This window comes from Seriola lalandi, unplaced genomic scaffold (assembly GCF_002814215.2).
Source record: "Seriola lalandi dorsalis isolate HSWRI2012SDOR001 ecotype SW California unplaced genomic scaffold, Sedor1 jcf7180002054269, whole genome shotgun sequence".
In the NCBI taxonomy this organism is placed as follows: Eukaryota; Metazoa; Chordata; class Actinopteri; order Carangiformes; family Carangidae; genus Seriola; species Seriola lalandi.
In genome coordinates this window covers 502,283-528,083 of record NW_019524822.1, presented here as the reverse complement: position 1 = coordinate 528,083, position 25,801 = coordinate 502,283, and the positions used below count along the sequence as shown (strand labels likewise).

Sequence of the window (25,801 nt, the reverse complement as noted above, 5' to 3'; positions counted from 1 at the left end):
GAGAAATCTTTCAAGATACAGGTATTAGGGAAGACTGGGGACAGTTGCAACACTTTTTGCATTTTTCTCTGTTATTCAGACACTATTTGTTAAAATGAGCAAGTATGGTTCCATCTGTACTGATATGGGACAAGATTAGCCGCATATATGTTATATAGTGGTTATTTTGATCTAAAAATCCTGTTGTATGGTCTGTTTTGATTTGGCTGTGTAGCTTGGGGACGGTTACAGCAATTTGTTGCAACCATCCCCTCATCAGAACATCATGTGCTAGACACACACTGCCCCTTAAAAGGAAGTCACCACGCATCCTGTTGGTGTTTGATAGGCCTGCTGATCAGTTCCGCCGTCCGCTAATAAGCTAATGTGACTGGGCCTTGCTTTTAGCTGCACAATGCTCGAAAGCTAACGAGGCTTTACGCAGGCAATGTGTTATGTATTCCTCAAACCTAATGCACATGAAATGTATAGAGCAAAAGTGGACTTACCCTTGACACAGCAAAATCTGCAAGGACAGAGAAGAACAAAAGTGTTGTCATATTCACAGTGAGGCAAGACCAGAAAAAGTGCATGTTTGTGCAAAACATGAATATGCTTATGTAAGTATGAGTTCAGCATTACTGGTCAAAAAATACATTTTTTGCAACCTATGTCCAGTTTATGTCCACACTTTGTTTGTATATTAGTAACACAGGTCATACTCTACATATGTTGATATAAACCCCTATATTTGTCTTATTATTGGCCTAATACTGATGTAGTCTTTCCCCATAGAAAGTTTCCTTTTTCACCTTTCACCTTATATGGACAACAGCTGCTTTCATGCTCTGTCCATAGGTTGTCACTCAGTTTTGTTCTCAGTCGGCATAAAGAAGCTAAAAGGGACATTTATTTCTATGACGGAAATGTGAGCAGAAAAAAAGAAGAAACTTCACACAGCTGATGGAGAATCAGATGCGTTAAATGTGTAAAATCACTGAGACTGTCAGTGAGGTTAATCAGATAAGAACAGAAAAGACACGCCCACACTCTGGAATATCTCCAGTTACCATGGAAACCATCATGGAGATAGACCATCGGAGAACCGAGACATCTTATGTCACTTTTCTCTCTCTTTATCTCTTGGTCTCCTCCTCTCACTCCTCTCTCCTTTACTCTATCTTGTTCTCTATCTGTCTGTATATCTCTCACACTCTCAGTCTACTATGTCTTATGTCATAGATCTCCATCTTTCTCTTTTTCTCTCTGCCTCTCTCTCACCCTCTCGCTCTTGTACCTGTCTGTGTTGTTGTACATTGGGTTTATGGAGTCAAATCAAACACACAATCCTTATGTAAGGAGACTTTTTATTGTTTTGCACTGTATCTTTTACTCTGGCCCTTCCACCGCCTTTTTTTTCTGCCGTTCCTCTCCTCCGCTTCCTCTCTTTTCATACAGCTGAAACAATGCGATTCAACTGTCCTGATGCAACATCATGCAAACTGTCAGAAACCCTCTGGAGGACACTCTCCCACTCTTGAATACAGCACTGAAAGCAATTTGGCTGAAGTTACAGTGGTCAGGTTGGAGTGTAGTCATTTTTCAACTGGGATAATCTTGTTCATGTTAATGGCCTCACATCTAAGGCCCACAAAATGAGAGTTGGAGGAAGACTGACTGGCTAACCCCCGCTTAGAGGCACTGCATTACTGTATTATACACTTTGCCATTTTTTATTTTCGTTATATTGCTATTCAGGTTTATGGTAATGTGGTATTAAAGCCTTACCATGTTAATTTAGATTGGATACAAGCAGCCAATAGTTGTATAATTTTGCAAAACATCATTATCTTTCGATGGATAAGATTTGGTCTATTCTTTCCACTTTATCATATGTCCATTAAAACAAACAATAAAAGCAAAATCCAGGTTAATAAACCCCTCCCCTGAACAACTTTAGTGAGTATAATTAGATATTTGGCAGGTCAGTCAAGCAGTGAGGCTGTAGTTAGAGTAAAGGGGCTTTCAGAGGTTGCGGGGGCCATTGGTGCCTCCATTGTTTTGAATGTAAAACGGAACTGGGCAAAGAGAGGGAGGGCGGTTGCCGCCATCAGAGTTTATGATGGTTCAACTTTTTTCTACTTGTTGCCGTGGCAAACACAGAAACTACAACGACTAGAAGTGAATGATACAGGAGCTGATTCAAAAGGTATCTGAGTTCACTGTGTGATACACCTCTGCGTCAGCACAGAATAGACAGTGCAGTGAGAGTAAGAGCAACATCAACTTCAAAATCTGATTATTTGGCCGCAGATAATAATAACAATAACCATAACCATAACCATAACCATAACCATAACCATAACCATAATAATAACAATGTTTATAATGCTACATAGCAAAAATAGCTATATTAATCAAGTAACAATGCTAACTAGTTTCCCCAATTCAAAATGCAATCCACTCTGTGTGATGAGATTATTTTACCAAGAGAGCAAAATGAAACTTCTGGCCCAACATATGCCTGGGTCTTCGGCCCAATTCTGGCCCATATATGTCCACTTCTGGGCAGTTTGCAGCTGTTATCCTCTGAACAGCCAGAGCATTTTCTGTGTGTGTGCTACAATCGGTCCAGATGTGGAAGCAGCATCAGGCCGTAGAACCAGGCGTGTACTGGATCAGAAGAAAACAAGCGTGCTTATTTTGTGCAGGCTGGTAGGATCGGGCGTAGCTCTGCTACAGAGAGCACCAGTGTTGTCAATCAGAGGCTCGCTGTCTGAAAGCAACTCAATACTCTGTCTCAACATACACCACATCTTTGGAGGGTGGTGTCTTTTGCCTTTAAGCCAAAAACCAAAAGCCAAACAGTAAGGAATGTTTTTTGTTTTGCTGGCTACACAGAAAACTAACATTACTCTCCTAGACAGCATTTCATTAGCTAGCTTCATTATTGTTTGAGGTAAGGTTTCAAAAAGCCCCGTTCAGGACTGGGAGCCAATTCGCTGCTGGCATTATATCCGAATTTAGGGTAAAATTAGATAATTAGGGTAAAATTTAAATTTGTAAGCATTGTATTTCATTGTCCCTTTACTTACCTTTGCTGTCTGTCTGCAGATCATCAAGATAGAAATCCGTCTGCCGGTTGCCCAGGACGAAGGCCAGGAAGGAGAGGATGAGGGCGTCCAAGATGCCCATGATGGCCAGCATATATGCCCAGCGTACAGAGCAATCGCCCAGGGAGTATTTCCCTGTCTGCTCCCCGCACATGTCCCGGATCACCTCAGCGTCCCATCCGTCAGGGAAGATCATGCAACCAAGCACCAGGCACACTCCTGCAGGAGGACAAAGAAGAGCAGAGAAGCAGGCTTAAGGTGAGGAGTGGGACAGGTGGGGTATAAATGCAGAGTTTTGAAGGGAACAAGGAGAGAGTACAAGGGAGAGGAAGGATGATGTGAAGACTGAGGACAAAGAAAAAGGGCACAAGTGAGAGATTCCAAAGAACAGAAGGAAGAGATGAGAAACTGAGGTGGGGAAAAAGAGAGAAGTAACAGGGAAGAGAAAATTTTGAAGCTAGATTTTAATGAACTAATAGCAACAAAAAGTATCACACTGATGGCCTTAAATTGCAGCAAAAGCAAAACTCTTTAAAGAATTTTAACATCATCACCCAGAAGTCCTGTAAGATGACACCAGTAATCTGTACAGAGCGAGTGAATGTTTACAAAGTTAGTCGGTCTGCTTTATACCAAAGGATACCAAAACCAAGCAGAGAGGCTTAAGATCTCATACTGAGTCCAGCTTTTTCCTTCATGTCCTTTGATAGTGATAACGCAGCTACTTTTTTCAGTGCATGTAAGTGAGATCCGTGTCCTTTACTAAAACACACCATGTTTCTAGGCTGCATTGCACTGTTATTGAAGAAATTCATATCTGTGCTCCTTCCACAATGGATTTAATGGAAACTCTTCTCTGCTCAACCAGTAAACAATAATCCATAAAAACAAGGGGCATCTACTTATCTTAACAATACCAACGCATGCTGAGCTGAATTTTACCTTTAGTTTTGATTCTTTGCCTTTGATTCTTTTGGCAAAATTTAAGATGGATCTAGTGGCTTTACAGGCAGACCAAACTTCTCTCCCAATAAGCCTGTGTATATTCTCATTTGTCCAGGTCATAGTATCCTAAAGGAGTTTTTTAAATCGAAACAACTGGACTAGGTTGTTTGTCTGTGAAGACGTTTCACCTCTCATCCAAGAGGCTTCATCAGTTCGTGTACGCATCTGACCAGGCTAGGACTGCTCCTTCTCTCCCAATATTTCTCAGTGAATGTGCTCTCATGTGGCTCCTGTGGCTCATGTGGCTGTGGCGCCAGGATCTGAGCCTCTCTTCTGATTGGCTGACTGTTTTCTGAATGATTGAATAAAAAAATTGCAGATTTCAAGCAAACACTCAGAGAAATCAAATCCTGCAAGGTTGGACACTGGGTCCAGGTGGGCGGGGCTTGGGGCATGGCTGAGAGTGGTGACTGCTTTGTTGTGACATCACAAACTTATATAAGTCCTGACGGCTCATTTCAAGGCTCAGTTTCTGAATACAGGCTGTGTGCATTTCTCTGTGGACTGAGCACTTTGATACTTTCACAGTATTAATAAACCTAGCCCTGCTTTGTAATAAAAAAAGACATGGAAATCGCACTTTATACAATATTGGACCTTTCAGCACTGCTGATGTGAGCAGAATTTAGACACCTGAGTAGAGGTGTTAATAGTGAGACAGTGGAAAGATGGAGTAACATGCACACCCTGTATACATTATTCCACCTTGAGACAATTGGGAGAGGGAAGCAGTTTAAAACATGCAGAACCTGTTTGGACTCACACTTGCAAACAAATGTGAGTATGTGCAACATACACACGGTGCAAAGCCCTCTGGGGAAATCCATACATGCAATTTCAACACTACAACAAAAGTGGTAATCTATACTTTACACCTCTGCTCATTTATCAAAGTGAGCATCCCTGGGGAGCTGATTGTGCCATATTCCTTGCTCACCAGCGCTTTTTAAATAGCAGTCAGTCTGTGCCTGAGGGGCTGTAAGTAAAGCAGTGGGCTCCTCTGGGAGATGGGGAACATACATGGCAGGCATCACACTGAATCCTCATTCCAGACCAGACATGTCTTTTCCACAGGCAACATCACTTGTGATACACATGAAAAGTCACATAGATTTGGCTAAGTCGGTGATTATTACGCTTCAGTCCAATAAATGTTCAAAAGATTCAATGTCTGGAGCTCAATTGGTGTGCAATTGTGAATATCTTAAGTGCCGTGTGTGTAGTGAAGGATGCTGGGCAGCAGTCAAATACAGTAGCTGCTATGTGGAGCGAGGTGTACAGTAACACAGAGGATAATAACATAGGGCTTTCAGTAAATTCTGCTGATGTGCTGCTGAACACATGAAGCCGGATCCTTGCTGTTAGCATCCATGCCTCAAAGGTCAACAACGAGTTTAGACACACAACAGATAGATACATCACTCCTGATTCATCTTTTGCATCCATACAAAGATTCTTAAAATATTTCATTAGCTGATGCATTCATTAAAGTCCAACTGGGAGATACATCAGAAATGCTGTTTTTGCCTGTAAGCCTCTGAGTGGGCGGGACTGTGTCTGTGTTTGAATGACAGCTGAGCCTTCAGGCGCACCGAGACACAATATAAACAAACTCTGTGTAACTGGAGCTTACTACCTGAGGATAAACAACATCCTGTCTGACATTTGCAGACATGTTTTTAAGTGGTTTTTAGTGTGATAATTATCAAACTGATGTTAGCAGCATGCTTTTTCTGACCATGGATGTGTGTTTGGAAGCTTTCTCAGTAAATCAAGCTGCAGGAATACAGTATAGGGAAGTTAAAGCGTCCAGGGACTGCTCGTCTTTTAGGCTACAAGAGCACATACAGGTCAGGCTAATAGGATGACCGGGTACCGAGTGGAAATAAAGCAGTTCTTGCTTCATTATCCTTGTGTAAAATCAAGCATGAGGGTTTTTATAGGGCTGAACAGTCTCATCATGTGGTGCACACAGCTACGGTAAGCCCCGAGGGAAAACATGAATCAGTCCATCACCACCTGCGCTGCTTAAAGCTAAACTTTGTTGTCAAGTTAGTTTGGCACACTGTTTAACATTGTAACGCTTCAATTTTCAATTGCTGGCGGAAGCTTAGTGGGTGGGGGAAGGTGAGAACATTTGTGAGTGTCGCACTGTGAGGCTGCGAGTATTGCAGTGTACACCAGTGCAGATCTGTTACTACCAAACGTGAAAAAGTAGAAGAGATTTGTTCTGTAACTTTGTTTTTTTTTTAAACCAACACTGAAGAGAAAGACATGTGTCCACGTTTCGAAGTCTGACTCAGCTTGTTTTGTGTTAGCTAGCTGCAGTGTCAACCAATGATAGCGGGTGACTATATGCAAACTTAAGTGAAATGATTCGATGGAATTTTATTTTATTTTTTAAACTGTGCTTTTAAGGGTCCCATATTTAACACTTTTCTGGTGCTTCTTTTTGATATCAATAAAAAGATATATTTGTGGTTGTAAGAACCAAAAGACATCTCAATGTAGTTTTACATCTGCGCTCTCTGGAGCTCTAGCAACAACAGGTCACTGAAACAATCAGAAGAGAGGCTCTGAGCCTCTTCTGACTGAGGTAAAACACTCAGAGAAACCAAATCCTGCAAGGTTGGATGGTGGGTCTAGGTGGGCGGGGCTTGGGGCATGGCTGAGAGTGCAGACTGCTTTGTTATGACATCACAAAGTTACAGGAAGTCCTGATGGCTCGTTTTAAGGGTCAGTTTCTGAATACAGGCTGTGTACATTTCTCTGTGGACTGAGCACTTTGATACTTTCACAGTATTAATATAGAACCTAGACCTGCTTGATAATCAAAAAAGATACGATAATCTACCTTTATATAATATGGGACCTAGTAAATATAAAAACAGGCAGGAAATACATAGGGAGGGAAATGTATGACAAAAACCCCATGATAAATTGGATACAGGATGTTACATTGATGTGGTGAGCATCATATCCATGTATTTTATTTTCTAAACAGAGATTACAGGACTCTGTGGAGCAGATCTTTATTCTGTAGCAAAAAATGAACACGCAATTTAATTTTAGCCTGACTTTAAAACACGAGTGGATTTCAACAAAGTGCAGAACTGCAAGAGAATATTATGCTTGTAAGGTTTGAAGATGATGCATCTGAGTGTATTAAAGTGAGGCCCATTAGTCATATGGTTGAACCTTGTCACATTAGCAATTCCCTCTGAAGACCCCTTGCTTCACCTTCTAGCCATCCATCATGAGAAAATGATGGGTGGTGAACTCATAGCAACAGATGAGGGGAGGATATGAGATTAGTCACCACCTCTCTGTGTAAAACTGGAAACCATGCAAATATGAGGAGTCTCATTTCAAGCCGAGATGTACACCATTTGAAAATGTGACCGCTCCTCTGACAAAATAATTGCAGGCATAATGAGAGAATGTAATGAGAAAGAATATAATTACGATAATACAGTAAGTAATGAGAGAATGGAAGCAATGGAAGAAATCATCGTGGGAAATCATCATGTTATTAGCTTCTTTTATGACCTTTATACAAGATATTAACATAGAAGAGAGATGATAAAATCATTAACTGAGTAATGAGTGTCAGGTAACATGTTTTATGGATTTTTGATGAATGGTTCCCCATCTGGCATGACACTCATCCAGAGTTATTGAATGTGGGCTTTTTGAAAATGTGGATGCAGAGCAACTGGAAGAATCCTGATGGGTGAAATACATCAGCCTCATGGCATCTCATTAACCAATCATTTTTCTTTGTAGTGAATGTTATTAACTTGTTTTTTAAACTCTACAGTTTATGTGCTGAAGCTAACACCAATATTGTTTTGTGTTGTGAACAATTAAAGTCACAATTTTTTGATTTAACCATTTTGAGATGAAATTAAGTCCATTACTTAATATTAATCATATTATTTTAGATGAAGGCAAATGACGGTTAATTACAAGGCAAGTTTAATTTTCGTAGCTTCTGGTATTGGTTCAAATTCGCTGCTGATTGTCTGACTGCGGTGCAGAATGCTGTGTATTTCATAGGTTTACAAAACATGGACATATTTTTTTTCTTTTCGGTCACAAACTTGCCTGCTGACAGGCGTTGCGTCGTTGAGGTTTAGGAGTTACACACAAATCACTTTGCTGACTCAAATGATTTTTCTTCAGTTCAAAAATTCGTTGTCTGTAATTTGTTCACTTGCATCATAATTCAAATGCACTTCAGTACGTACAACACTAGGTGCACACGTCACCATTCAAATGCACTGCAGTACATGTACCACTGAGCAAATACATCAACATTAGTAACTCTGTGGTCTTATAACTGGATTGCGACTGTCCTCAGTTCCGTAGTAGGTTCAACTGGTTGTTAGCTGTTATACTCAGTTCGGCACAGTACAAAGCCAGGTCCGTACAAGCTCTGCTTATTTGGTTAATGGGTCAGATTTATCACATCACGATTTCTTCCGTCTTTCTCATTCTCTTATTAAACCTTTAACCAGGAAATAATCACGCCTGAGCTGACAACAGTGCTCTCAGTGAAAAGGAGCTCCAATGCTAAAAGCTACTGACTCAGTGCAGTTGGTTCAGTTTGAAGGTTTGGTGTTAAAGATACATTGGTACATGTGCTGAATACCTCCAGCCGGCTTCTAAGAAAGCCGTATGATTACCCATAACACCCTTCTCTGGGTAGATTCCCAGATAAGTCTATCTTCAAAGAACTGTAATTTTCAGCCTTATAAGCCATTTTGACATCCACAGTTTTATTTTTGAGATTAAAAAATTAGAAATTTAACAATATGGATGTGTAGCATATTGGAGAAAAACCATATGATGGTAATGTCCATCTGACATGACCTCTCCTCCATCTGCCTCTCCCCTTCATCTTAAACTCAAGTGTTTAAATGATCACCAGCGGACTAAAAATAACCCCCACCTTCCCACAACCCAAGAAAAGCCCCTTTGAAGTTGTTGGGGTTTTTCCTCTTCCTTCCTCCCCTCCACTGTCTCAAGACACTGCATTCTGAACTTGGAGGGGAGGAACTTCAAAGGCGGCAAGCAGAGGGATCAAACAGAGAGAGAGGATGGGAGGGAGCGAAGAGAGATGGCGAGCGCTGAGGAATGAAAGAGGGAAAACGAGTCGTACGAAAGGGGGAGAAAGAAAGCAGGACGACTACTGCTGCTCCACTCCATTATGTCATTTTTTTTCTCATCTCAGTTCATCACTTCTTGTCATTTCTTTTCATCGCAGCGTTCGCAGCCCATCAGCTGTTGGAAACAAGGCATCAAAGCATATCAAGCTAATGAAAACACTTGGAAATGTGTCGCCAAGACACATCTGTGATCCAGCTAGTTAAATTTACTGTGAACCAATTTATTTATAGCGCCCTAAAGATATTTATAGGCTTATTGCATAACAATTTTGTCAGACTTTCTTATCTACATGTCCACACAGAACAATTTTTTCTTCATTTTAGACAAACAGCAAAAATAGATTATATAAGAGCTCTAAAAATACCATCAGTGTGCTATATATAAGTGTGTGTGTGTGTGTGTGAAGTATTTTTGATGGAAGCTGCTCCAGGCGCCACAATATTCCTCCTGAGAAGCTCGACTGTGTGTTCGCTGTGTACATGGACATGGCGCCATCCAGCACTGTGCCATGTGCTCTGACTGAGTTACTATATGGTACTATACAGTCTATGCTTGAGGTTTTCTAATAAGTGCACATGCATATTAATACACAGAAAACACCACTTCCTCTCAAATGCAGATTCATGCAAATGCACAATCTGAATGACCCACTCCAATCAAGATAAACAAACATCCATATTGTTGTCCCCATGCTGCTGCTGCAAACCAAAAGCAGGGAACCAACAACAGCTCCTCTGCTCATGCCAGTGTGAAAAACTAATGTTAGCTGAGGCAAGAATAAAGTGGTGACATCATCATTACATTTATTTATTTTTTTGTACAGAGTCATAAGCTGTGTCCAGTGTCTGTGTTTGCTGCCAGCTGGACTGTGTTATCTTTATTCTATTGTGACTGTGAGATGTGAAAACTAAAGATCCGACACAACCTGTCAGTGATTAAACAAAATGACGATGACCCATAAGTGTCTGTGGTTTCGTCCTCACAACTACGTTCTCATTTTAAAACATTTTCAAGCTAAAGCGACCTCTCTCCAGACGACCGTTTTAGCCCTCTGTCAGCGTTGTTATTTCAAAAGGTTTCTGTTTTTGCCCGTCCAGACTACGACACAACCCTGAAGTTTTCAAAATAAAACATTGCCAGCAGCGTTTCCAAAAGACTCAGTTTTAGGAACTTGAAAACTCTGGTGGTAGTGTGGACGCCCAGGTGATGCGTTTTAAAACATGTTTGTGGGCTGTCGCATGTATCTCACTTTACAGTTCCTTTTATATTGAACTGTTATAGTGTTTATAATATTGGGGATGAGGGACTGCCCCCTGGACTTTTATTATTAATGCTGAATGCTAACTTGTAGTAACAGTGTCACATGGAGAGATGAGTCTAAGTCAGCAAAGTCATTTTAACCATTTTAACATAACCAAGTTGTGTTTGTGCCTAAACCTAACCAAACCTAAACTGTGGCACTGTCACACTATAAAAGTGAAACCCAGGTTTCAAAAGGTGCTTTGTAAAGTTTCCTGTGATTGTGGTGTCAGGTCAGAAAGTCCGTCTACAAACAATGTTTTTTTTATTAGCTAACCTTAGCCACCGTGAACAACTGGTCATATCAGACCAAGAGAACCTGTAGCAACAAAACTCCTGAGAGTACTGAATTGAATGATGGTACGTCTTATTGCTTATCAATTCAACTATTAAACTAAACCATGATTCACTAATAATTTTTGTGCCTAATGTAGCGTCAAGGTGAAGTGTCGTTGCTGGGATACCTGCAGTTTCATAAACCTTATCCAGTGAACATTATTATCTTATTCAGTTTTAGAAACTACCCCAACCCTTCTCAAAGTCAAAACTTCAAAATTGTGAAGTCATCCTTGAAGTCTAAAAGCTAACATCGAGGCTGTATTTATAATCAAATGTAACCTCCCGTAGGTAGTTCAAACCGCTGACCCCGGTGTGGAAGCGAGTGGAAAGGTGTGAACATGACTGCATTAGGAAATCACTGTGCCGAGGCTGTAATGTAATAAAGCTGTCTAAGGGCTGCTCTTCCCTCTGCTGCTGCGTCTAGACCTTGGCCTGCTGTCCTCCATCTATCTAATGGACGGCCACCTCGCTGATGTACAGAGCTTTTATTGGAGTTAGGATCAAGTTGTGTGTGTGCGTGTGTGAGTGTGTGTATTGCTGAGGGGGCACTTTACAAGATGTTGCTGCCGCCAGGGTTCACTGGCCCACTTGACGTGGAGCTTTCCCTCTTTTCTTTCATTCCCTCTTTACGCTCTTTCACTCCGACAAGCTAGAGTAAACTCTGTGCTTTTTTTTTTTTTTTATGTAGCTCATCATTTACTCATTATATTTGGGGAATGTAAGGTGAGCATCAAACTGTCTCCTGGTAACATCTTACTATTTATACAAATTTTCCAAATTATTGCCTAAATCGTTAAAGGTGACGCCTTGACCAAACTTATTTTCTAGGGATTTAAAGCCCAACCTCCCCTTCTCTCCTCCATTCTTTCTTTTACTCTTCCTTTATCTTGTCCTCACTCATCCCTGTGTCCTTCACCGGCTGAGGAGGAAGTTGCTGGCACGAGGCCTAAATCTGGAAAGAGGATTGGCAGGCGTACAGAGGCTTGCACATAACCATATAATGTGTCATCACACAAGTCCAACCACTGTTTTTCATTGAGCAATGCGAAGCAGTTTTGTGATATACTGAGGGATCAGTGAGCGGTCCCCTTTGGCAATCCATCTAATTCATAATTAGAGGAGGAGTATCTCACTGAACCAGGCACTGGTATTGAAACTACACTTTACTAAACCTTACCACACTGGATTGCAGTGTTGTTTTTCAGCTTTTTATCACTGTCAAATACACAGTGTACGGTCTTACAGTATTTGTGGTTTGATAACATCAACCACAGAGTTTTCCTCTGAGTAGGATAAGTAGGGAAAGTTATGTGAAAATTTAAGGCATTAAGTACAAATCTACAATAATCCTACAATTACACACAGATTAATTTGAATATTGAATAGACGCTAAATTGCCTTTACGGGAAGTCCAACAGCAGAATATCCCACTTATAAATTTGTAGCCATGGCGATGAGACGTGTTCAGCGTGAATCCTTGCAAGAAATTAAAGCTTAATTTCCTCTACGGGTAACAGCAAGGAGGAGAACTCTATTTTTGCAAGTTGACACAGTAAAAGCTGGGTTGGTGAAGTTTTATAAATGATACTCTGACGTCCCGTTCCCCTGAAGGCAGCATGCTACAGAAAGCTGACAGAAACACTGAAGTAAAGAGCTGTTGCTATGGAAATGACACATGGTCTCAGCCTGTCACATAGGTGTAAACTGGCAGGTGTTAATGCTGCAGACCACATTCTTTGCAAGTAGTTGTAAGTTTCAACTTGTCTCCTCATGACTCTTTGGTCTAAACGTGCCTCAAACAAACGCCCCCCAAGACCACCTAAACAATACCTAATGTTCTCTGAACGCCTCGACTGAGAAACACTCTTCTTACCCTCAACAGTCCTCAGGATGAACTGTCATAAGCTTTTATATGGACTATTTCTTTGGTAGAAATGCCAGTGAAAATGTTTTACAGTGAGGTCGATTATTCATAGTTATGCAACTGATATCAATTCAATCAAAAACACATGTAAGTGAACCGACTTTTTATCAGGCTAAAGACCGCAGCGACATAAAGGTTGGACCCCCGCAGGTCTGTCTGTCTTTTCACTGTACAGCAACACAACAAATGCTGGCAGGCGCTTAAAGATAATCAGCAAAGTCCCTAAAATATAAAACCTAAATCACTGTTTCACTTAATTAATAGAAAAAATAAATGCATCCAAATGGCACCTGGTCAAAGCAGCAGAACTAAAGGAGTGAACAACTGAATAAACAGCTCAGTACAATACATGCATGAGTGAGAACACCATTGATCACAATGTGATCATGATAAAGCTATGATGAGAAATATAGCTTGTTTGACAGTCTGAAAAAAGCCAAATATCAAGTCTGATGTACTGCAAAATAATGAACAATATATCCTTTTGAAATGGAGGTACATATGTAAATCCTATTACACATTAATGAGAAGCATGGATGATGTATAGTAGAGACATTTTCAATCTTTCCTCATACTGACACATCTTATCTACAGTCTCCCTGCTGCTTTCTCTCTCTCTCACACACATACAGAGTGACAATGCTGAGAAGGGTCAAAGGAATCCATTATTCAGCTGTCAGGATATTTTTAGAAACACCCCGGTGACTTTGGAATTATTTATTAAGCCCCTAATAATTAAAACATGTACATGGGGTTGGGGAAAGCCGGCCAGAAATCTCAGAGAGAGAGAAGGCGAGAGAAAGAGAGAGAGAGAGAGAGAGAAAGAGAGAGGCAGGGATATCCCCCAGGGAGACTCTTCTCTTTCTCTCTTCTTCTGTACTTCTATATTTATCTCGACCACTGCAGCATCTATTTAGCTCCTGCTCGAAACACATGCACGTGGGTGCATTTATCTACATACGTACACTGGCACTACCGTACAAACCAAGCTATACACATGCACACACACAAACACGCACACGGTCTTTACGCATTTACTAGTGAAGCAAAAAAAAAAAAAACTGTGGCTCCAGAGAAGAGAGAGAAAACATTCTCATTAATAATGCAGCTCTCACACCATCATACACACATTTACCCGCTGTCTTACATGCTCACGTGAACGGATGCGTGTGGCCCCGCAGACACCCATGCAGATACACAACCGCTCACACACACACACACACACACACACACACAAAAGAAGAAGCATATCATCAGCATACACACACAAACTCATTCACGTACTGTTTCACTAATTCTCATTCTGTCTCTCCCTCCTTCACACACACACACACACACACACACACACACACACACACACACACACACACACACACACACACACACTTTCTGCTCTTTCTGTTCCTCTCCTTCTTTCCCCGTCGCTCCTTCTTTACCTCTTTACCTTCTCGCGGATCTGTTTCGCGGTGTGGAAGATGTGCTCGCTCGCTCCCTGTGGACTTTTGAACATGGCGGGTGAAATAAAATACAGCGAGTACTCGACCAGTCAGAGATGTTCAGCACTGCAGACCACACCCCCCAAAGCTCCCTGAACCTTTGGAAAGTACCCCCCCCCAACCAGGGACTTTTTTGGGGGTCGATCAATTACCCTGGAACTAAATTTAAACCCTGGTTCCTGCGGTGGAAATGTGCATAGTTCCCTCAAAAGGTTCCTGGTTTCTGGGGAAAGTTACCGCGGTGGAAACGCGGCTTTAGAGCGAGCCTCGCCGCCTCAATCAGAGACGGCCAAAGTCAGGGGTGGGAGCTTGTGCCTGTCAATGAATACATTATTGGCTTCTGGTCTATTACTCCTCCCCCACCGAAGCTTCAGGCTAGCGTTAGCTGCTGGAAGACATCGCTACGGTTGACTCACAGGCTAGCAAGCTCCTGGGATTGCAACTATTTCCATCCTTTGAATTATTTTCCATTCACTCTCTCTATTCCCCAACTTACACACTATTCTCATCTTTTTTTCTTTCCCGCTTTTACACACACTCACACACACTCACATAAAGACCGAACAGTCGCTGACAGGTCGTTTCTCCCAGGACAGCTCATCCCCTGTGCCGCGGCCCATGTCCTGCTTAGTTCTGTTTAATATTGCAACAGACAGGGTCAGACGTGAAGGAGGGATGGAGGCATGAGCTGATGGAGGAGAGGAAGGAGAGAGAGAGTCATCAAGCTGAAATGGCTGGTGGGCCACTGGGCTTTCCTGTAGTACCTCATTTCTGCTGGAGGGATGGAAGAAAATGATAAGAACTGAAGAGAGATAGAAGAGGAGGAGGGAGAAGAGGAAGATGGAGGAAGAGAAAAAAACGGAGAGCAACATGCAGAAACGAAACAGACCCCTCAGTATCTGTAAGAAGGTAAAAACTCAAACCTTGCCTGAATTTCCTCAGAACACCTTGCACTAAATTCATCTTTGTTTGCAAAAGGTAAATTAAAACTAAATCTCTGTCAGTTTTCCCAGGAGCATTTTCCACTGAATTAATCTCAATCCAAGCAAAGGTGCAAACAGCGGAGCTCTTCACAGACCCTGGGTGCTTCTGGGAAATCTAGCCCTCCTCTTGTTCCTTTCATGTGAGGGAAAATGCTGCTTAGTCTAGATTCTATGTGTAAAATGACCCCATTATCCACTTTCCCATTGAGGTGTGACATAACTGGGGGACAATAGGAGGAAAGTCACCTATTAGGAGGCAGCTGTTGATCCACTAATGGTCTTAACCTAATCCACTTTTAGCTGGTTTTGGTTTGTACCTTACCCTGCTGACCTCATTATTCTCTGGTGCTGTAAATTTCCAAAATAATGATTTAACATTAATTTATCCACTTTTAAACCCACTTATGGTGAACTGTTGCTCAGGAGTCCATGAGGCCTGTATCTCAAAGCAAGTCTGGCTCTATGGGTTATCTGGCTTCGCTGAGCTGGAGATCCTGGATAGCTGGTATCATCACGCTGGTTTTAATCTGGGTCAGACGCTCTACATGACAAGGGACATTATCTGAACCATGAGTGGAATACTTAATGTTATATGAAATGAAACAGTGAGAGAGGCGGGGAAACTTTGCAACAGCAACATGTGATTATTAGCCAATTGAAATATACAGAACACAATCACACAACTAGAACTTAGTAAGAAGTGCTATGTACAGATACTAACAAAACTAAAGTAAGGCTAAGGCTATAAATAACTGTGGGATTAATACATACTATATGTTATATTATAAGGAACTGGTATTTTAAATATGTTCAGTAGTCCAACGGATTATTAACAGATAATCTGTTTATTTACAAAATATTAATAGATGAACAGATGATTCCTAAATGATCAGTTTAGTCATGATTTTTCTTAAAAAAGGTTTAAAAGTGATGTACGGCTGTTTCTGTTGCCAAAACACAGAAGAAAACTACAGATTTCTGCATAAAGAAAAGAAATGATCACCTGATCAAACATTTGCATTTATAATTTAATGAGTTAAGAAAGAATTATGCTTGAAAAGTGTGAGTAAAAAGTCCATCATCACAGAGAGGAGGGACAACAGTCTCTCCTGGTGATGCACCTGTTTTTACTGTACATACAAAAACTGACATCATGACATGACCTGACCTGACTAATCTGCTTAAAGTGGGTCACACCCACACAACTACCCCCCACCCCCCAGTTCTGATGTCAGAGAGGTGTGAAGGGGTGGTGCTGTGGGGGTTCAAATGGTGTTTGACCATCAGACAATACATGTCCCTGAACAGCGTGTGAACTTATTCTAATAAAAAGGTGACAGAAGATAATTTTTTTATTTCCAATTATCATCTTTTGGAGTTTAAAAGCATCTACACTGTCAAAAATCCTGTTGATAGCAGAAGCAATTAATATGCAGCATTAAACATGCATCTTTGATTGCCATTCGTTAGTCTGTTAGCCCGGTCCTGGTGCAATGTTCTATTTGAATCCCGGAGTGGACACATTAGTGTGTCTTAACATAACTGTCATAGAAATCAAATAAAGGACGGCGGTGTTCGATTCCCATGTGAAACCAGCACTTTATGTTGTTTCTATTATCCGTGAGTGTTCGACAAAGTTAACCACGTTGTAATTAGTCTCTTGGCTTGGGTTTGCTTCCCCGTTGTCCCACAGCTTTGCCAATAGTTCTACAATCGTTGGTAATAAACAATAAACCTTTATCCAGGTCAATTATTGCTACACATTGGCCTTATTGGTAAATGCATTCACTCTTTACTGCCAGGAGTTATGAGTGGCACATTACAGACCTTTTCAAGTGCATTAACCTTATTCACGTTCGGTCAGTTCAGTACACAAAGAGACCAACTTTGGCCCATTATCAGCTTATAGATGCCAAGAAACACTGTGCCACTCTGCTCTGCCAAAAGGCCTGCATCCCACTGTTTTGGCCTAGGTGCCCATTTTTCCTCTCATCTTTTATTTAACCTTTACTAAACCAATCAGTAGCATTAGTTCACAACTGTAATTATTTTTTGGTCTGATCACTGCAACGTCTCCTCAACTGGAAGAACAGCTCACCCAGAGACTTTACTGTAGTTTCAGCTTACAGCACATAAGGGTGCGTGGATGATGACAAACTTTTCACTGGGTGCACATTCTTTGTTCTACCCTCCATGTGTTCCATGTAGCGCACACCATGCCAACCATCATGATCGGGGTCCAAACTGCTCCCTAATTGACACTCTTGGTCCATTTGGCCTAAATCTAGGCCACCAGCGGTTCAAATTGGCTCTTACTGTATCTGCTGTGGTACACTCTGTCACTGTGCAGTGCCAGGAGACCTGCTGCTACACCCAGCAGGGCAGAGTGGATGATTAAACGATCATCTCCAAGGTGGTGAACACCATTAGGATGTCTGCCAAGCCTATCAGATGGTTTACCTCCACCACACATCACACGCATCCACTGGACGGACAGTAAAACCTTCTGAAGTTTCACAAACTCTGACATCTACTCGCAAATTAGAGGCAACATAGGTGTTTATTAGGTTTAAAAATAAAAAAATAGTGAGAGATTTTTTTATTATAGTCAGAACTGAACATATCTAAAATTTTACTTATGAAGAAAAAACATACGTTCTACAACTTAAGTTCTACTTTCGCTAAGTAGACATAAAACCCGCTTAAATATATTGAGAATGAGATGAACTTATGTTTCCTATGCAAGATGTTTATGACTTACAGAGATTTTGTTGAACACCCTGACAATAAGACTGAAATATACATCATCGAAAGCCAATTCAAACATCTAGAAAATGATAGCAATCAAAGTCCAATCTTCTGTTTGTGATTTCAAATAATAAAATTCAAACAAAATGTATCTGTCAGGCGGGCTTCTGCCTTGCTGCCGTGCAGAGATCGACCTCCAACCTTTTCAGCCAGACGGTGATGGATGGTGGAGATGTGGAGGGTATTGATGGCTAAAAGGGGCCTGATGTGACCAATGCAACATTCCTCCTCATCACGTACGCTTCACCCTTATTATCATAACGTATATTTTTATCCTCATTTATCAGTGGAAGAGGCGGCGTGAACTTTTGCAGGGGCCCAACCCCTAGATTGGGAACATCTGGCCTAAACCACCTAACTGTATAGAACATAGGTAAAACTGGCTCCACCTTGAAAAGCTACAACAATAAACTGCTACATGCGCGTTGATGCATCAGTATTATCAATTTATTAATGTCCTGTATAATAAGATTCAAGTCACAGGGGTCACATTATAGGAAATAGAATAAGGACTTTGCTGATAACACATCTATACTTCTACATTATAACAGGATGGATTGTGAATATTTTCTTGGTTTCCTTTGTCCTCCGTGATAGGAAACTAAATATCTTGGACAAGTCGAGGCACTTTAAGACTTTCAATAGACAAAATGATGACAATATATTAATTGGGAAAATAAACTGATGATGAAAATAAATGTTAGTTTCACTCTGATAAGAGAGTCTAACATTTGAAAGTGGATATTTAGTAATCAAATGAAGCCTGAATTTTCAATATTAAATTTCTTGTCCCACCAATTACAAATCCTTCCATGTGGTGTCATCCTGGGTGCAAACAAAATCCCATACTGCCAATACAATTCCAGCTTTTGCACCTGCACAAATCAAAACTGAACCATCACAGGGGCCCATTAGCAAACGTTTACAGACCCTCTCACTGAAATAGGTTTGAAATGCAGGACTTTCACTCGTAACTGAGAATTTTTTACGTTGCGTTATTGTGACTTCTAGGATCTGAAAAGTCTATCCACCACTGCATTTTTTTTTTTTTTTTATGAATGTTTTACTTTATGATTAATGGTTTGCAGACCCAGGTTCAATTCCTGTTAAGTCATGAAGATTTAGATAAAGAGAGTAAAATCTGTACCTCTGCTGTTCTGTCTGATTCGTGCTGATTGTGGAGCACCCAACCCTTTCAACACACTCGGCAGAACAGAGGACAGAGTGGGCAGATGAGGATGAGGAATAGAACAATACAGAAGGAAAAAAAGTGCTGATCTCTCTCTCTCTCCCTTTCCGTCTCTCTCTTCCTCTCTCCCTCCCTCTCATTCAGTATGCTGACTGTTTCTGTACAGAAAACTGACTCCCACGCTATTCTGCCTGGCCTATTTATCACATTGATCAGCTTATAAAGGAGTCGGATATACACAGGAGGCTCGCTAGAAATGCGTGCATGAAAAAGATCATGTTTTTTTTTTTTTTTTGCGCCTTCTCAGATACACCACATGCTGCTCTCACCACTCAAAGGTTAAATCTTACTGACATGGTCATTTTACTCACTTGGCCCTCATGACATCTAATCACCATGGATTAAACATTTTATTTGAGCCTTTTTTTTCACTCACAACAATGTTACATTAAAACACAAGCACCAGCACTGAAAATCAGCAGTGCAATTAAAAAAAGACAGGAGCAATAAATCTTAATTTTCCTGTGTGGGCATTCCAGAATAATCAGTCAATATGAGCATCACTCTCTTATATCCTGACAGTAGAATAAAAAGTCAGGAAAGTCTGTTAATCAGTAAATTGATGACAGACAACAATCTGCAACTACGTACAAAACCAATTAATTGTTTTACTCAATTTTTTTTTTTAGCAAAAATGGAAAAATAAATCTCTTATTCCAGCTTCTCAGGTGCGAATATTTGCTTGTTTTCTTTGTGTCTTCTGTGCTAGTAAAGTGAATATCTGTGGGTTTTGGGCTGTTGGCTGGACAGAACAAGATGTTTGATGATGTCAGAGCGGGCTCTGGGAGCTTGGCATTGGCTTTTTTCCCCCTGCCATTTGCTGACGTACTCTATACCCCAAACAATTAATGGGTTATTCCAAAAAATAATAAATCTATGATAAAAATTGATGAGGTAAGTTAGTTTCACCCTCTGACAGGAGAGCACATCATTTCAAGATGGACTTTTAGTATCAAATCAAGCTTGAATTCTGTGAATATTTCATTTCTGGTGTTATTATTAAAATGTCACACTGTGCTTATCATTTCTCACATCATCTCCAACAGGCTCTTGTCTTTGGCACAGGCACAAATCCAACGTGAACCACTGAAGCGTCCATTTGTAAATCTTACATACCCCCCACCCCCCTCCTCTTTCGGCAGTTGTCCGTGAAGGTAGCACGACTCAGTAACCTCCTGTCCTGCATGTGTTGGGAAAGCCACGATTTATCCCCCAGTCATTCCTGCAAACTGTAATCTACCCACACGAGCGGGAGAGAAAACACGAACCTCCCTGAAACACAGTATAATCCAATCGACCTGGAATCATCCCTCAAAAATAGCGATGGTCGCAGGAGCTCGTGTGTCCAGTGCACCGTGGCTACATCACGCCACACCGCATCGTATATATACGAGGAGCTGAGATGGATGAATGAATGACATTTGCATTTCATCAGCATAACGGTATGATCTTGCTGCTGCCGCTCTCTTTCCAGATGCAGTGGTGTATCCACAGAGATGGTAACGCGGCTCTGTTAATGCTCTCGGTGCGTTACATCGGCGTGAATAATGGCTGAAAATCTATTCCTACTGTCTTTGGAAAAATCTGTTCAACACTCCCAATTAACTGTAACAAGACCTGGCATATACACCCATTGACATATATAGCATATTGATTTCAGTGGAGTAACAGACACCGAAGCTGCTGCACACACATGCACACACGCACACACACCACCTTATTTCTACCCACATGGTATCCCTAGGATATTTCTATAGTTCCAGTGGTAGCCTGCTCAATATACTGACCTCAGGAGTCCGTAATGATGTTTGATGATGTCACAACAATGCAATGCACGTGGGAATTTACAATTTTGCAGTTTTACAGGGACTGTATGTCATCTTTTTTCATTTTCAATCATTTCGACATTTTATATAAAAAAAATAGTTTTATCGTCCTTTCCCGCAAAAGCTTCTAGGTGCATAAAACGGAGATAAACATATTTTGGGAGATTTGTGTGGAAATGCCTCTGAAATAATATCCAATGTGGCAATGCATTGATTAAAAATTAGATTTTTTTTCTGTTAAGAAATCATAGTGTATATGATTGTATCCTCGCTGTATACTGCAGGTGGCTGTTCATGCAAACAAAACAGATGGGTGAGTTGAGTTCTGGGTGGGTTTTTACCTGATTCCAGGGCCATGTCATTTGCACCTATGTGACTGAAAAAGTAAAAATATATCCAGAGCTGTACATGAGAGTCATCTTACCACACAGCAGCTGCATCCAGGCGCAGGTCTTGTAAACGGTGGAGGTGTTGCAGAAGAAGAAGAGCGCCATGCAGGCGATGCAGCTGAGGATCAGCACCATGGACAGCAGCACGAACACCGAGGCCGCCTTGAAGGCTCCGGATGGGATGGAGCTGAAGTCGGAGAAGCTGCCCACGCAGGTGAGCTCCCGGCTGGACGACGGCCCGGTGCCCACGCAGTAGTGGAAGAGGCCGAAGTAGCCGGCCTGCGGCGTGTTGACGCTGTCGCCGATCCAGTAGGGCTGGATGAACACCACCACGTTGACGATGGCGAAGCAGATGGTGAAGATGGCCCACAGCACCCCGATGGCCCGGGAGTTGCGCATATAATTGTCATGGTAAATCTTGGAGGCTTCTTGGGAAGGCAACATGTTTGGTCGTTTTTTTCTTCTTTTTCTTCTTCTTACAGCTCTCTTTCCACCCCCGTCCTCCTCCTCTTAAGACTCTTTCAAGAAAAAAATTTAAATCTTAAAAAAAAAAATCCCAGACAGCTGGACACCCCTCACTATCCAGATCTTGTATTTTTTGTTTTACCTTCTCTCTGTCAAAGCTTTCCTGCGCCAATATTCTCCCCGCTTTGGCTGTTTCTTATGTGGCTGTTAAAGGCTATTAAATGGGCCTACATAACCACACGATAAAAATGTAAGCTGCAAATATGTAGCCTATGTGATCTCACAAGACTAAACATTATAAAAATGAATGGGGGTGGGAAATGCTACATTGAAGCAATACAAAATCATAGCCTACCTATACCACTAATGAATAATTTACCAAAACCAGTGATTCAACATTGCTGTCTAAGGCTCGTTTCCTCGGGGCTACACCATGAATGATTAAAAAAAAATCCATCAAAATAGGATATTCTTTATTTCACAGTCGTCGGTTGGAGGGGGTTAAAGCCGTTTTTCATCCTCATCCATCAGCGGAGAGCTTTCTTCAGGATGTCCTTTATTACCAAACGTGAGATGAGATGCGTTGTGTTGCCTGTAGCGCCAGCGGTGGACCCCGTTTTTACCTTCCGAGGCATCCGTGGGGTGCTCCCCTTTCGTCTGCTCGCCTTCAGTGTCCACGCACCGTGTAGAAATCAAACACAACGAAATGAAAATAAAAAAAAAAAAAACCGAGAGAAGGTTTCAACACGAGCCCCTCTGTCAAATTTCAACAGTCCTTTCTCGTAAATCCGACATCCTCCACCGCCTCGACTCCATTATCATCATGCTTTTTCTCGTAGCCTTTATCCAGTAGCCTATGTCTCCTCTCCCTCTCTCCCCCTCTCTCTCTCTCTCTTTCTCCGTCCTCCTCCTCCCGCTTCTCTTCTGCGCACCCCCCGGAAGATGCTGATGTTGTAGGCTACTGATGACAGCGATGGAGCGCGTTCACGTACGCGGGCACGGAGGCAGCAGCAGCGGCAACAGCAGCAGCAGCAGCAGCAGAGAGGGGGGTGATAATTTGCATCAAAACACGTCTCCGCCTCTGTATCACCTTGAATTTGAAATCAGACCAGCAAGTATTCCCTCACGTGCGGATGAACAACGAGCGTTTTCGTAAGAAGGGCTCCATCACAACAGACCAACACTGGTCCACGGACCCCTGCTTGGTACAACCCGGGGAATCCAATGTGAGAAGATGTTTCTATGTGAGAAGGGTAGAGTAGAGCGAGTCACACACGTACAGTAAAATCACAATACTCCAGTTCTTTCACATTCCTGCTTATTTACAGTAAAGGCATTAATGAAAATTTAAGGAATCCTCTCAAATAACCCCCCAAAAACTATGTGACATGTATGTTTTCATACAACTTCCTATTTAATAAATGGATCATACATTTTGTATGTTTTGCATCTAGTAGTCACACAGTAGGCTACCTGTCAGATAAATGTAGTGCAGCAAAAAGTAGGATTTCCCTCTGAAATGTAGTGGAGTAGAATTTGTGGAGTCAAATTTATCACATGTGCAAAAACAGGTGCATAGTTTGCACATCTGCGTACTAACCGTAACCCTAACCCCAGTTGAGTGCAGATGCAGGCTAAAAAAAGACAGTGACAAAGGAAAAGGAGAGGCTGTTCTGCACGTTGAAATTTCTAAGCTCCTGAGAGACTGCACTAATAAAATCTCGGGAACCTGGATATTTCAGTTTGCGTACAGCCTCATCATGAAAAGGCTTCCGTGCTGATGTTAAGCAGTTATATTGTTTACCACGTTTACCATCTCAGTTTAACGTTTTAGCATGCTAGCATTTGGTAATTAGCACTAAACACAAAGCACACCTGAGGCTGATGGGAATATTAGTTTTGTAGTTATATAGTCATCAATCACCACAGTGAGGGACAAATTGAAATTTGTATTTAAAAGCTGAATTGAAAGTTATTGGGATTCCTCCTGATGGGGACATAAACGTCTGCGCCAAAAGTCACTGCAATCCATCCAATAGCTGTTGAAAACCACAAATGTCACTCGTGTGGTGTAGCGGGAGGAGAAGTCAGGGAATTCATCAATCCTAATTCAAGTCATTAGGATTCATCCTCTGGGAAAAGTGAACGTCAAATGTTGTTGCCAAGCCTGCTGGCAGAAAAGTGAGGGAATCACCAAAGTCATTGGGATCTATCCTCTGGGGAACGTGACTGTTTGCACAAAATTTCATGGAAATGCATCCAACAGTTGTTGAGCTTTTTCCAGTCTGGACCAAAGTAATGGAATCTCTTTTCCTTTTCGCTTTGGTGATCTCATCATACAATAGGTCCTGGATGGACACAGGATGTAAGTACATGAAAAATGAAAAAGCATAAAATTAGTGCTCGAAAGCAGAGTACATCACAGTACTCACATCCTTTGTTCCCTATTCAAGAGGACTGTTTTCTTCAGGGCCAGATGTTTCCTTAACTGTTGAAGCTTTCATTTTCTGTCCATTAAAAGCTCTGTTACTCACTCTGGGGAGAAACGCATCTGCCCTCAAGCTAGCATATTCATGGAAAACTAGGTCAAGACAGTGGTCTGTGAGTGAGTGTGTTTTAGAGACGGAACACACAAAGACTGTTGCATGTGATGATCACTATAGGACCCAAATTCTGTCTTCAAGCAGGTTATATTTGAGTTTGACAGAAACAAACGGGCAGCAGAGGTCTCAGAGGAGCAAAAAACACATTCCTTAATGTTCCCACATGCTTGACAATTCACATAGAAATCTGATTAATAATGCACTTAGTTCAGTCTTTCTGTCATATCTTCTGGCTGCAGTGTGCACTCAGAACACACGTAGCACATCTGGATGCTGTCTAAACAAACATGTATTTTTGCCCTCTGCTTCCACAGCACTCAGACTATCTTTCTTCATCCCGAGGCCTCCTGTCATCTGTTAGCAGCAGCAGGGGTGTTGACAAGCTGTGTATGTGTGTGCGCCCTACTGTCTACGTGTTTTTCATATGTGCACATGAGCGAGTGTGTGGGGATTTATGTGTGTGTCTGTGTGTGTGTGTGTGTGTGTGTGTGTGCGTGCTAAAATTGGCACAGTGAGAGCAGAAGGTGCAGTGTAGCTGCTGAAGTGAGGACATGTCAGTGGAAGAACATAGACTTGTACACAGCGAGGGTACGCCTCTTGAGGAATGGGAGGTGTTTTCAGAGGGAGAGGGAGGGAGAACAGAGGGTTCGTGAATTTTGTGAGTGAATGTCTGCATGACTGCATGCATGTGTGCATGTATTTTAAAATAGTCAGAGGCAGGCGGTGCTAACTGATTTGAGGACAACATGATGTCAGTCTCATGCAGCTGTAAAGCACCTCAGGAGAGTTGGAGGTGTGTGTGTGTCTCTGTGCGTGTTCATGTGTGATATCTATTTGTATCCCTTTGTATCACTTATATCCCTTATTATCATATCATTTTAATTATAGATTACACATTTTTAGATTTTGCAGCATGTGTGTTTAACACAGTATTTCCAGCCGTGTTTCCATCTCAGCACACAGTACTTCATGGTTCTTCACATGATCCTGTCTGAGGTTGCCATCTGTTGGAATAAGAGTGAACTGCAAGTGTGGAATGTAAAATTCTCTAGTAATTCTCCCAGTAATGTTTCATCTTAAAAATTAAGAGACCACAATAGGACAGCAGACTGTGCATACTGAGGCCTTTTTTTGTCAAAAAAATCCATGAA

At 41.6% G+C, this 25,801-nt stretch overlaps 1 protein-coding gene across 1 annotated transcript in view; it reads right to left on the bottom strand.

Moving 5' to 3' along the window:
* Positions 1-23,212, bottom strand: part of lhfpl4a (LHFPL tetraspan subfamily member 4a) — a 29,920-nt gene extending 6,708 nt beyond the window's left edge. Inside the window, exons 1-3 of the mRNA XM_023405276.2 lie at positions 21,618-23,212; positions 3,075-3,311; positions 489-505 (exon numbers count right to left, since the gene is read on the bottom strand). Coding sequence (XP_023261044.1) covers positions 489-505; positions 3,075-3,311; positions 21,618-22,026 — 663 coding nt within the window. The 5' untranslated portion in view covers positions 22,027-23,212. The remainder of the gene's footprint in view (positions 1-488; positions 506-3,074; positions 3,312-21,617) is intronic.
* Positions 23,213-25,801: the final 2,589 nt, after the last annotated feature.